At 37.7% G+C, this 15105-nt stretch overlaps 1 protein-coding gene across 1 annotated transcript in view; it reads right to left on the bottom strand.

Annotated features, from left to right (window-relative positions):
• Positions 1–15105, bottom strand: part of OGDHL (oxoglutarate dehydrogenase like) — an 88826-nt gene that overhangs the window by 70896 nt on the left and 2825 nt on the right. Inside the window, exon 2 of the mRNA XM_029912004.1 lies at positions 5600–5791. Coding sequence (XP_029767864.1) covers positions 5600–5791 — 192 coding nt within the window. The remainder of the gene's footprint in view (positions 1–5599; positions 5792–15105) is intronic.

The raw sequence follows: 15105 nt of genomic DNA, 5'->3' as shown, positions 1-15105 counted from the left end.
AGGTGCTGGGAAATTGTTACTAGAACTGTGATGCAGGAGTCAATAAATGTATTAAAAGTTAAATGTAAATTATGCTTACGCAGTCCCTCCCTAGTCATGGGAAGTTCTTGAATATGCTACTGCCTTTGAGCTAACAGAGCTAAGACTTTTAGCTCAGGCAGTAGAGGTTCATGCTTTTATGAACAGAGGCCCCAGGTTCAATCTCCGCTATTGATGATCCAGCGGGGATGCCATGTTACACTAAATTGCTTATTAGTCTGGTAGTATTTTAGATTAAATTAAAAGGTGAAAGAAGGCTTTCAAAGCAAAGAATGCATGAAGTGCAGCAGGACTGCCACTTTTAAAGGCTTTGTAGAAAACTGAACTAGAAGGTAAAACTCCATTGTATCCTTTCTAAACAGGAACACAACTGACTAGGACTCCCACTAATAAAATAGGGGGAAAATATACATTTTTAGATGTACAAGATGTTTTGCAGTAATTTTTAATTCTCACCAGAGCCATTTAAAAGTAAATTAAGAGAAATCCTCTTGTAATCAGCTAAAATGGTGCAAAAAAGAAAAATGTGCCCTTTTGTGCCCAGTTTTCATGAGATAGTGTTTAGACACAAACTGAAAATTTCAGCTTCTGCTCTCTCTCTCCCTGCTCTTTGATTCTGACTTCCTGAAAGCAAGGAGATCCCAGTGCTTTCAGCTGGATCAGTTAGATGGATACAGCAATTTCCTAGCTCAACAATGTTCCCTCCCCTCCTTCACCATGGAGCATATCCACCCTCCTCTGGGCTAGGATGACATCTCCAAAGTCATGCTGGTCTCTGACATGGTAGGGTAATATTCTAATATCCTGATCTCACTGAAGTAAGTGATAAAATTCACTGATTAAGACCAGGATTTCATCTTCAGGACCCAATCCAGCAAACACTTCTGACTGAAACCTAATACTTATTACTGCGAGTAATCTCATCTGAACTCATGGTAGTAAGCAATATTTCCTATAGGTAGAGCTTGCAAGATTGAGCCTCTCAATATATTTCCATTGGGTATTATTTTTATTTTCTGCCATTTACAGGTTTTTTCCTGATCAACTGCACAAACTCAGGAAAGAGGGAAGTAATAAAAAGCAAAGGGAAACAATTTTCTATGGATATTAACATTTTCAATTATCTTCTGTTAATTAATCTCTGTAATAGATAGCTATTCCAAGACAACATAACATAAATCACATGAGGTATAACAGTAAAAGTCTCACAAAAAGCCATCTGGCTAAAAAATATTTAATTATTACATTCAATGACAGTAAATGTCAAAAGAAGTACTTCTGCATCACACTTAGATTTATCATTTGAATAATATTTGCCACTCTTGGCAAAACAATTTCAAGACACATTATTTTTAGGGACGCATGTAAATCACAAGTCTGACAGTGTTTCTGGTTTTCAATATTAATACTAAAAATAAGCTAAATTATTGAAATAGAAAAAAAATTGTGAGAATGCTGTGTGAAGAATAATGCATACAAATTTACAATGTGTTGTGAAATGAGTTAATACTTTACATACTAGTGCAAGGGTGAATGCACAGAAGGGAATTCTTTTCAAAGGTGTTTTAATGTTGTCAAATATTGGTTTCCTCCTCACCCTATTAAGGAAATTTCCAACAATTCCAATAAACCAATTTAAGCTTAATTGACTCTATGCCTTCAAAAATCAGGGGGTTCCCCCAACTGTTTTGTTTTGCAGACCATTTCATAAGAAAACATTTAATTCTACAGACCACTAGGACAGGCTGCTTCGACCACTCCACCCAACGTAGCTTGAAAACCTCTGTTTGAAATAATAAAAGATATAACAGAAGAGGATATGGAAGCAGTTTGTTTGTACATTTTATTTTCTTATTGTGCTCATACTTTTTTTTAAAAAAGTAAAGAACCCAGCTGATTTCTTGAGATCACACCAAAGTTCAGCCTGTGTTTAGAATCTGCTGTGTCAGTGAGGACAAAACTCAAACCTGGGGTAACCAGATGCAGGTTTCAATGGTAGTCTCTGGGGTAAATTGTGCAGTGAAGTGAATGGCAATATAATTTACACATCAGGCATAAGTGGTACAGTGGTTTTACCTGCCTCAATTTGGTAAAATGACTAACTTACACCTCATAGGTGATGGGGAGTGGGAGTAGTAAAGAGGTGCAGCAGAAAGTAACTGATGGGAATGTCCAAGATACAGCAAGTCCCCTAAATAAACTGGTATAGGTTGCATTACTTTACAACTTACACCCATTTTCTTACTAATGTACATCACATAGGACCACTGCTATATTTGGCCCTACTTAAGAATATACATTCATATTCAATCTTTGAGCTTGCTCTTCCCAGCAAAGAGCTCATAACTTTGTAATGTTCATTATATTCCAAGACCCTTAAAATTATGAAGCTTCAAAGAATCACAGCTTGCAAGCAGAAATAATTGTGCAAAATTATTGCTGTAAACAGTTATATTTATTAGCGACCTCACGCTGGACTAAAAAAATTGCAGTGTAAGAGTAAAATCAATTTTTTAAAATTAAGTGTCTCATTGTTCGGAATAATTAACAAACAACCAGGAAGATATCATCTTTAAGATGAGCATCTGAAGATTTATAATATGACTGAGAAAGTACAACTTCCATTTCAACATAGATTAAATCAAACCTTTCAAAGTTCTGTAGAACAAGTTCCATATTTTTCAAAACTGATTTACCCATTTTTTTAATGACTAGGTTTTAAATTTTGTTAAAATTCAACCACACATTTAAAGAAACAGAATGCATCATACTCCAGTTTTAAAAATCCATTTTACCAGATATTCAAATAGGAGCTGAATTAGGTCAGTCTGACTCTACATGGTTTCCCGGAAATCATGCTAGGAACAGTCTGTACACAAGCATAGTTTAGAGACCTATTTATAGTTACAGGGAAAGAAGGAAAAAGTGATGAGGCATTTCCATGAACTACATTAAAATTAATGGTTAAGATAGCATTGTAATTTAGTAAATATTAAGTAAGGTTCTATAATTAATCACAATATAAGGCATTTTAATCAATCATTTTAATGGAATTGTTTGTCAGCCGTAGAGAACTAATACCCAAACACTAAAGGGCAAAACACAAAAACCTCATATGAGCCCCTTCAAATTACCTGAGGCAGGAATGCTCCTATTCAAAACTCAGGATCAAATAATTTTGCACTGGATCCAAAATTTGAAAAATCCTATTTTTCAGTTCATATATGGCTGAAATTCTTGAAATAATGTTTCTTGCAAGATTTCAGCCAAAGGTAGTAAAAAATCTCCTACTTAACTGTTCTTGAGAGATTTCCACTATTTGTGCCTCAAATTTCAGGCAAACAATGAATAAGATTTGGGTGTAATTACAGAACATAAACACTAGCTCCGATTTGGCTTCAAACGTAAACATAATCCCAATCAAGAACAGAAGGATATACAGTATGACTCTGAAAAAGGAGGATGAAGTTTGAGCAGGGCCGGCTCAACCCATTAGGTGACCTAGGCGGTCACCTAGGGTACTACAATTTGGGGGGTGGTGACCACGGTGGTATTTTGGCAGCGGGACCTTCCGCCGTCTCTGTGGGGGGCAGCATTTCGGGGCGGGACCTTCCGCCGCCTAGGGCGGCAGAAAAGCTGGCGGCGCTCCTGAGTTTGAGGTGATCACAACAAAGATTCAAGACTTTCTCCCTCTCCCCACATTGGTTTCAGAGTGTGGCAGCAGCAAAATAAGAAAAATATATCAATACAGATATCATCCCTGTCAACATCTATGTATAGTAACAGATCAGAAATTTGCATCAATATTCATATACAGTTTTTGCATAAATTTAAGTACAGATTATCAGAAGCATGTGCTTTAGATTTATTATGCCTTGTAGAGAGATAAGGAATCTTATAGTTGATCTATATTATGAGAGAAATCAGAAAATTTACTTGGAAACATTTTAGTGTTTTTTGCGGGGAGTGGGAGTGAAAGGATTAACAACATAAATTACTATCTGATTTTGTATTAAGTCCTCCTTCATAGAATCTAGACTCCAGTATTAGAAAAAAGCAGTACATTTATTGACTTTCCCAATAGAAGAGCCACAAAGCAGTCTACTACAAAAGCACAAAACTAGCAAGTCTGAGAAATCAAGTTTTAGATCTTTCTCCATTATATTTATTTAATTATCTGACAGAGAAGCCTTTACAATTGATAGCATCTCTTCAACGCAATTTATAAAGAGGATTAGATACATCTATAATCACCAAAATCCTTTTAAATAATCCTTTCATTATTTTGTCATGGAGATGCCTACAACACACAAAGACACCTCTATTGCATCAATTAAGTCAGAAAATATATAGTCCCAAATAAAGGAAAGTTGTGTTCTCTGGGTATTTTGTTTCCTACTGCTTTTTTTAGCATCAAAGCAACCAAACATTCTGTAATTCTTGCTGCTACTTCAACAAAATTTTGCTATAGATTTCACACAAGTGAAGGAACAACAGGCCGGTGTGAAACTGACCATGCTGTCTGCATAGACTACTTTATTTAAGTGACTTCTATGACATGACTATTTACATAGGTCTTTGCACCTATTTACCATACTGTAGTATGTGTTAATTTAACACTTTGAAACATATTTAGCATCGGGACAAGGATGCTACTTCTCAACCAAATGACACCATAGAATGAACTGAAAGGGAAATAAACTAAACAAGTCACAAAACTATTTTCTCCAACTTTCGTATTCACAGTGATTGGGATTCACATTTTGCTGAATTTGCTCACTCAAAGTGTACTGCTTCCTTTTTTGGAGGGAAAGAGAACTCAGAAGGTAAAACTGATATAGATCACAGTGGCTTTCCCTTGTCTGAAAACAGATTCAGATAAAGCAAAGCACATTGTGGAGAACAATGAAGAGTTTCATTTCACTGCACATACCTTAATGAAAAAAATAAGACATTAATTCAGCTACAGTTTAAGCTACTGCACAATATGCAATGGATTGTATTATCACTTATTACACAGGAAAAATCTGCTCAAGCGAAAAAGCTGGATTTCAGAACATTTCTTTATTCTGACTCAGTTCTCCATCTGGATGGAGTTAGATGAGCAGGTAGAGCGGAGGATCAGCTGTTTTGGTGAAGAGGCAAAACCCTAGAGGTGCTCCAGTTCCACAGTGATACGTGAAATAAAAGAACCAAGATGAATTCAACTGTCCCTGCTCTGATATGGACACCCTTTGCGGTACTGTCACTTAACTTTATCCCAGTTGTCCAGACTGGAACACACAGAGGTTATCGGTCTCTTAAAAATGTTATGAGGATCAATATGTATTGCAGTACCACTTAGGGACCCCATTATAGACCTGAACCTCACTGAGCTACACACTGTACAAACAGTACAAAAAGACAGTACCTGCACCAAAGAGTTTACAATTTAGGCATAAAACAGATGGAAAAACACAGACAGGGGAAACACAAGAAAGCAATCAGTTAATATTTGCAAAGTGCTTTTAAAAGGAAACTCCCTCCCCTATATAATGCTAAGTAGCAATAGTACACTTACTTGATATGCTCTGATCAATGACTGCACAGCCAGGTGGTCCTCAACCAGTTTTTCAGCTTTACCTGGGGTCTTTGCCAATCCATGACTCTGAAACAACAACGCTCTGCTTTTCGAAAGATCTGGTAAGTGTGTCTGGTAAGCTTGACCAGGAGGAGCCCCAGCGTTAGCATTTCGGAAAAACAAATCCCAAGACTGGACAAGGTTGCAGAGAAGAGGGATGAACAGAAAAAGGGAAGGAAGGAAGAAAATTGCTTTATTAGATCAAATAAAACCCATGATTCAAAGCAGTAACTTTCCACGTGACAGTGAATGTGGCAACATAAGAATGGCCATACTAGGTCAGACCAATGGTCCATCTAGCCCAGTATCCTGTTTTCTGACAGTGGCCAATGCCAGATGCTTCAGAGGGAATAAACAGAACAGGGCAACTAAACTGATCCATGCCCTGTTGTCCAGTCCCAGCATCTGGAAGTCAAAGGTTTAGGGACACCCAGAGCATGGGGTTGCATCCCTGACCATCTTGGCTAATAGCCATTGATGGACCTATCCTCCATGAACTTTTTTAATTCTTTTTTTAACCCAATTATACTTTTGGCCTTCACAACATTCCCAAGCATTGAGTTCTACAGGTTGACTGTGCGTTGTGGAAAGAAGTTTGTTTTAAATCTGCTATTAATTTCATTGGGTGACCCCTGGGGCTCTTGTGTTAGGTGAAGGGGTAAATAACACTTCCTTATTCACTTTCTCCACACCATTCATGATTTTATAGACCTCTATCATATCGCCTCTTAGTTGTCTCTTTTCCAAACTGAAAAGTCCCGAACTTTTTAATCTCTCCTCATATGGAAGTTGTTCCATACTAATAATTTTTGTTGTCCTTCTCTGTATTTTTCCCATTTCTAATATATCTTTTTTGAAATGAGGTGACAAGAACTGCACGCAGTATTCATTTGGGTGTACCAGGGATTTATACAGTGGCATTATGATATTTACAGTCTTATTATCTATCCCTTTCCTAATAGTGCCTAACATTATTAGCTTTTTTGACTGCCGCTGCATACTGAGTGCATGTTTTTCAGAGAACTATCCACAATGACTCCAAAATCTTTCTTGAGTGGTGACTGCTAATTTAGTCCCCATAATTTTGTATGTAGAGTTGGGATTATGTTTTGCAATATGCATTACTTTGCATTTAATCAAACACTGAATTTCATCTGCCATTTTGTTGCCCCAATCGCCCAGTTTTGTGAGATCCCTTTGACAGATCTTTGGCCGCCACATGCATTTTCAGACAAGAGTACATATACATTGCAGTGTATCCCCTCCCTCCCTCATGTTCTGTGGCAACTCCATGGTACCAGCTAAATGTAAACTATTATTGCTGTTTGATTTCTAGGGTTTGTACTTCTGCCATGCTATAGAGCTTTCCATTATGTCACTGAAGAATGAAAAATAAATTCCAGCTTGCTAACCATACAGATAAAGATGACCTGTCAGACGGGCATTTCAAAAAGTCAAATAGTATACGGTTTTTTTGCAGGGGGAAGATGAGTTTGCTATTTTAGAGAAATCTAAAGTGCAACATTGCTAAAAGCATAACATTATCCATCCAGTCCATTTACCTATGATGTTAATGCAGGCAAACATTAGATATATAACCAGGAGAGTTCTATTATTGCATCTATAAGCTTTAAATCTGAAAGCCTTGATTAATAAAACAGGCAGGTTTCTTTAATTATATTGTGGCAAACCCAGGGCAAACAGCTACAAAGGGGGTAGTAATCAGTCCCAGGGGGTTAAAAAGGCCTCTCCCAAGCCACTGAGGAGAGAGAACCATGGGGAAATAAGGTTCAGCTGGGCAAGGGGTTACTAGGGAACTAATTAGGTTCAGCTGGCTCCAACTGCTTGGGACCTTTTTAAACCCTCCCTGGCGTGGAAGGGGGGGGAAGAGAGAGTGAGAGAACCAGGGAAGCTGCCAGGAAGTTAGGAGCAGCAAGGCTCTGAACCCTTCCTGCAAGGAAGGCTGCACTCTGTCCCCAGAAGGGAAGATAAACAAGCACAAGGGGCTGACTGAGAAAAGGAATAGCCAAACCCTGTGCTACCTGCAAGGATTTGCCTTGCCCAAGCCTGTGTCTCCAAGGCTAAAAAGGACTGAGCCTGCTGAGGAGAAGAAGGTACTTTGCCACAATATTATAAGGGTTTTTGGATACTCCAGTAGTCTTCTCTTCAGGCCAAATCCTTGAGGTGTTCACTCAAGCAGAGGTCTTATCAACTACATTTAGAGTTTTGTCTGAATGAGTTCAGGATTAGGCTCTTTTCTTCAGCATCTCAAGATATTACAGTCAACCAGACTTCAGGGCTGTGATTTCAAGGTTATGTAAGTGGCTGTGACACATAATTTACGAGGATACTCATTTCAAAAGTCAAAATGTCACAAACAAAAGATCCACCTATTTGTATCAGTTAATCCTATTCAAATGTCTCAAGATTAATGATAAGCATTTGAATTTAAGTCATAATATCCAGTTCCCCCTACAATTAACAAGCCTGGAGCTAATCCCATCTCTGGTATTATATTTATTTCTCAGGCAAGACATACAAACTCCCTGAGGTACAACACAAATGCTGGCTTAAATGTAACACAATGAATAAGAAAAAAAAACAAGACAACAATCCCCTTCTTTTTCCATCACCACCCAGGTTCCTGAGCTGTATCGTTTTGGAGGAGAGTGTTGCTCTTCTAAACACATATGTTGCCGCACATCATTAAATGCTTTGATGATGACAGAAGTGGACAGCAGAACAACAGGACAGAAAAATAAAAACAAAAAACAAAACAAGAACAATCCTGCATCATCAGGGGTTGCCTAGTAAATCTGTTCCACCTCTGATTTCCATCACTGGATTGGAAAAAATTGTTAATACTTCCCTCTTTCCCCCTTGAGCTAGCCAAACTGGGGAGATTCTATGGCAAGATTTTTGTTTTAAAATTTTAAAACAAAAATGAATTTAATTAAACAAATGCCTAATTAGAACCTGACTGCTTAAAAAAAAAAATCACCATCAGAAAAACCCTTCTGTACTGAACCCTTACAGCAAAATATGACATCAGCCATCACATTTTAAACCCTTTGTCAGATATAGAACTACCACACAACTTGTCCTCATTGTTGAAATGGGAAGATGATGTAACAACATTACTGGAAACCTAAAAGGACAATTGTGATTGCTTTCAAATAGATGGTATTTTCAGATACAGTAGAAGGTAAATGCCATGATGTAGAATTTAATTGCAATGCAGTCTCACTAGGCCAACTGTTAATCTTTATTTAAAGAAAAACCCTGAAAAGTTAGAAAGACTTCATTTTTCCCTAGTGGAACCGGAGCCCAAACACATGGGCTACAGAAAGTCAGAATAATATTGACTAAGTTGGAGACAGGTTCTCTAAACTCTTTTACAGCTAATGGATTTGATTGTCCATTGTAACCAAGGGTGCAGTAACCAGAGGTAGAAAGTCTGCCCAGTGGGGCCCAGCCAGTACAGTCCCAAAAGTGGGTCATGCTGACAGGAAAGAGGACAGGACAGGGCACCCAGGATGCACTGAATCAGCATATTCCAAGCTAGCCTCAGCCCACAGTGCTCCAAGAGGCTCCAAATGCAAGGTACAGCTATTCTCTTTTCATGGTACCCTTGGAAAGGAAGGGGGCCTCCCCTGGTGCAAGTACACACCCAACAATAACCAAGTTCCCTCCCTACATATGGCGGCCCAGGCCCATATGTCAGAAGGGTTCCATTCTTGGGTCTGACACAAATTGGGTAACCCATACAATCCCTCTGTGCTTGAGCATTCCCATCTGTAAAATGGCAATACTGTTTCCCACCTCACTGGGATTTATTCAATATTTGTGAAACACTGAATTTCTAGGACCAGGTATTATTTCAGTGGCTGGAGCTGACAAAGTGTTATTTGTGGTTTAGATTGGGTGTTTTAAGAGCCTCTAGGCTCTAGAGTCTCTGGTGTTCTTTATTCTTATTTACATTAATTTTAAAGCTATTTGCAAACAACTTACAGGAGTGTGTTCTCTACTATGTAGTTGCTTCGCTGTATTGTTCCAGGGAGCCTGAGTGACTGAAAGTTCTGCACTGTATACACATGGCCCTGAACTGGCATAAATCAGAGCAACCTGTTAACCAAACAGACTGGGCTCCTCTATTCCCTCCATCCCCCATCTATACCCATTAAACTTGAAGCAAAACACTTCTCTAATTCCTTAGAATGCTTTGTTTCATCTCCAGCCACCGGATAGGTTTTAAATGCACCACTTTGGCTAAGCAAAAGCAGGATGGATACCTTCCTCCCCTCCCCACCCCCATTATGGTTTTTTCTTGAAGTTATTTGGTATTCATGCTCATTTTAAGCTAGTAGCAATAACCCGCTACTTTTAGAAGCTTATTCATTCACAAGAGGAATTCGGTTTGTAGTCTCAACATTAACTCTTCTTGAGCACACAGTCAATTGCACTATTGATGAGCTGCAATTTCCCTTCACTTTTCTCCCCCCTTTAGCCATCCCATTTACCTAGGGAAATTCAGACTTCTTACAGAGTCATATTTTGTCAACTAATTCGGTAGTTTTGGAGTTTTTAATTCATTATTAAAAGTTTCTTTCTGAAATGCACAGGATTCAGAGAAACCAGAGGAAATGAGCTAGTCTTTCAACCAGATGTCACTGGCCATAGAGTTCTGTCCAGCAGGGTACTTGTACCTAGGGGCATATTGTCAAACACCTGTACCTTCAAAAATGGTGCCACACAGACTGTCACCATCTATTTATTCAGGATTTATATTCAGTCCATTAGGAGTTTTCCCATCTGATGCTGCTGGTTATGTAGAAGCTCCTTCTCTACAACACAGCCTCCCACGCAATGCCCAACAGCTTGATACACACCTCATTTTGCGTGGAGGAGAAATATTTTAGTGGGGATTCAGTTGCTCGTCATCTCCCCTCCTCCCCCACCCCACATTTTTCCTGCATACGGGAATATTTGAACCCAAGAGATGGAAATCCTTTCAACTCTCAAAAACTATTCTGAAGTCACTGAAAAAGAGGTTCTGTGCTTCCCCATCAATTAGGTGTGGGTACAAGTAGATAGGTTGAACATCTGCATTTAATGCTTGAATACTGGGCCTCCACTGTATCCTAGGATAGGTACTAAAACTGTATGACTATTCCAGTTTAGTACTGAGTCCACATTTTACTTATATCTTAAGAAAGTTATTCTGACTCTAGTGTAGGAAATCTGAGAAGGGATACCGCCTTGGATCTTGGAAGTGCATGTCTCTAGAGTGATACCACATACATCAGAGTAGAAGGTTATTCCTATAATTCATGGGATACTACCCATTTGAAATTCAAATTCCCTATAAATGATTCCATGTCAATCTTAAAGACCTAGGCCCTGATCTTGCAAACACTTATGTACATGCTTAACTTCACTAAATCCCATTGATTAGTTAGCATCCAATCCCATTTGATTAATCCCCTCCTAACTAAACCCTACCCAAACAATTTAAACAACAAAATCCAGACAGGTATTTGGGTTATTTGAACTTTTTTTTAAAACAAAGTTAGCAACATAAGCAAAGCATTATCACGTAATGCATTGCTTCAAAGTCAGACACAACACAACCAATTTGAGTTTGTGATGACAATCTCTTTATCCAAGAAAGTTTCAGCAGGATACCGAAACTAGATCTTCAGAGTACATAGTTAGTAGATTCTAGATGACTGGAGTTGAGCTGGTAGACTGGACTGCTCATCCAAAGTACTCTGTAATCACACTTGTATTAAGAAAGGTTTCCTGAAAGAGTACTTCCATATAGTTACACAGAAAGGAACGTTAAAGATTCACGCATTAGAGTACACTGAATGTTACTCTTCAAGTTTCAGGTAGTGAGAAATGCTCTATTAAGCTACCTTATTATTAGTGTCCTTTCTGAATGGTCATTAAAATTAAGAAATTTCAAACAGCTTATTAGGTCATGTTTCTAATTTTCACAGTATATTTGACATTTGATGTTCATAAATTCAAAGTTACAGTCATGGAGGGGACAAATGTAACTTTTACTGTCTTATCTCTCACAAGGTTTTACATTCAGATATAAAAACAGTATATTACAGGGCAGACCTACAAGGAATGAAATAATATGGCTCTAGACAAATGGCCTTTGAGGCTGTTGGTGGGCAAGTCTATTCAGAAATTATTAACAACTGTTTTTAAGGTTTATAACCACAGTCCCTGTTCCCGCTATGCAAATTCAATACAACAAAAGACTTCAGAAATAGCTTCAGAATGGTTACATCTGAAGATACAGGCAGATGAGGCACATGGGGGTATAGTTCGCTTTTGCTATTGACGTTCTTGACTGTATCGATTTGTTGAGCAGGTTTGACATTTCATCAGAGGGGAGAGGGAAAACACACCATTTAGCTAAAGAAAATTAGTTTTTCCTAGACACACATCCATCAAGACCTTCACAAACTTGTATAGTATCAATCTTGAAAGACATCAGAATGCAGTCTTCTGGAGCTCTTGTGTATCAGAGTCTCTCTACCAATAAAGCTTACCATGTAATGAATGGATTGAGATCCACCTAGTTCCATAGCCATTCCAAACTGAAAGAGTAAAATTCTTTAAGATAGAAGTATCACCACAGATCTGGTTATTTAAGTTATAGTAATAGGAAGAAGAGACTATCAACGGAATGATGACATTAAATGCACCTATATAAAAAGGAATTAAACCTTTAATAAGTTTTGTTGTGCCCTGTATTTTCAATATTTCTTTCCAAAGCAGCAAATCTATTAAATAAATATGTGCTTTTACTCTCAAACAAATATAAACACAGTTCAAATGATTCAATGACAGTGTTTTGTTATCTACTGCTTTACGGTAAGTAGTATCAACATACATAAAAAGGTATGCTACTTGCTATTTTATATTCTAGCATCACTCCAGAAAAATCTAAAGTAGTTTTATTCTAAAAAGCCTATTTCCATGTTCTACTAAAATGTACTTTGTCCTATCATGAAAAGAAGGCACAATAAAGCCTTAGAACAGGATTCCTTCAACTTACTTTTTAGTATCACATTCATACAGCACAGTCTCTCTTTTATAAAGACTGATTTCCAAGCATACAACATAAGGAAGCAATTACACACTCACGGTAGACTGGCTGCATACAGGAAAATGTGGTAACCATTGTGTACTCAATATCAAACCATGCAGTTTTGTAATTAATCTTGTAATAGTAATAACTGAGCCTTGACAAGCCCCCTCCCTATGATCTATGTCCCTGACTCCACTCTGTGAGCAGAAATTACACCTTGTTCAGAGCTCATGTCATTTTATGACCATAGCTGTTTTAGATACTACTTTCAGGAGGAGGAAGATGAACCAAAGCAACTCAGAAAAGGATCAACCAGGGAGGAGGGGTGTGGGGGTGTAAAATAGTTTCCAAGAGAAATCCCATCCCACTTTCCACTTCCCACTCCTCTGGAAAAATTATCCTTATTCTCTCTTCAAGCTTCCAAAAAGTTCCTAACAATCTGCATATCAGAGTGAGATCTACAAGTGCCGACAACGAGAGTGTCAGGTTTAGATTATATATACACACACACACACACACACACACACCCGAGCAGCCACACCTTCTAGCGCCCTTCTGAGAAAAATAATGTAGGGAGCAGAGATTCATAGAGATTTATAGGAGTTTCCAGGAAGAAGTGAGTGGAATCAGCTTAAAAATCTTACCACCTCCCAGATTTCCAGCCATGCAAATCCCATCAAAGTCAAGAGGACATGCAATGTTAAAATGCTGTGAAACACTTGGAAAAGTGTATTAATCATTATAAAAAGATGTATGATTCCACATCATTTTGTAAACAAAGTAAGGCATATCCTCTGTCCTGATGATCTTAAAGTATAAAGATCTTATCCTGCAAATCTTTAAGAGAATAGTCTTTAGCCCTTTTCTTATGTTAGTCACATGTATACAGGATCAGATTTTAAGATAGAAAAGACAAAGACAAGTTGCCGCACAATTTATGACAAGAAATCTTCACTCCTTAACATATAATCAGAAAAATGGCTTCCAAATTACTACTAGCAAAAAAAAGTAAAAGGCCACATTATGAATTTACTGTGTTGAATGATGTTGTACATGTTCCTTTTGATTAGTTGAACGCCAACACACAGAAAACCATTTGTCAAATTACATTTTGTTTTCAGCCTAATTAAGACAAGAAGAAGAGAGGAGTAAGTTCCATGGAGCAGTCGGGGATAAAAAGAGTAAACAATTTCCCTTCTTTCTTAAAAGAGATGCTAACAACAGCCATATACCCCGGCAATCTAGATGAGAAAAAATTAATGCCCTTTAAATACCTTTAAAACTGTCCATGTCATTAATAACCAAAAATTGTCACCACCTCAGAAGTGTTGAATTACATATGTGAAAAAAGGAGGTGGTCTCGGGACTATATCCACTGAATTCATAACATCCCCCCCCCCCATCCCATACAACACTTGTTGGGGTAACTTTGCTGACAGTTTCTTCATAGGAACCAAGGCCAGAAAGAACATGGAAACTGAACTACCTCTCTCAGCCCTGGAGATGGGCCCTCCAGCTCAGAGGTAAGGTAAAACAGGGACGTTTGCACAGTCTGCGCTGTACTTGTTCTGTGAAGAAACAGGCTTCAGGTCACCAGTGCGGTCACCTTTCACCAGAACTAAATTCACACACGGACGAACCAAAAGAAAAATCATAATTGCTAATTTTGGCCTCCCTTTTAATTATTTGTATGCTTCATTTTACTCATTTCTAGATGATTTATCAGAGTAAAGATAGGAGAGTAATTTTCTGTAACTAAATAAATTGTTCAGATTCCAATTCATGAAAAAAAATTAATTCATAAAGGCAAATACTTAAAGTGAATTAGCATCCTCATACAAACAAAAAAAGTCTTGATAATTGACAGAAAACGTCAGAGTAAGAAAAAAAAATTAGGGCTACCAAGCAATTAAAAAAATTAATCACAGTTAATCATGCTGTTAAATAATAGAATACCATTTATTTAAATATTTTTGATGTTTTCTACGTTTTCAAATATATTGATTTCAACTAGAACACAGAATACAAAGTGTAAAGTGCTCACTTTATATTTATTTTTTTACAAATATTTTCACTGTAAAAAACAATATATTTTTCAGTTCACCTAATACAAGTACTATAGTGCAATCTCTTTATCATGAAAGTTGAACTTACAAACGTAGAATTGTGTACAAAAAAATAACTGCACTCAAAAATAAAACAATGTAAAATTTTACAGCCTACAAGTCAGTGCTACTTCTTGTTCAGCCAATCGCTCAGACTAACAAGTTTGTTTACATTTCCAGGACATAATGCTGCCCGCTTCATATTTACAATGTCAACTGAAAGTGAGAAC

Source organism: Terrapene carolina, unplaced genomic scaffold (assembly GCF_002925995.2).
Source record: "Terrapene carolina triunguis isolate 2854851 unplaced genomic scaffold, T_m_triunguis-2.0 Scaffold146, whole genome shotgun sequence".
NCBI classification, from domain to species: Eukaryota; Metazoa; Chordata; order Testudines; family Emydidae; genus Terrapene; species Terrapene triunguis.
This window is presented reverse-complemented; position numbering and strand designations above follow the sequence as displayed.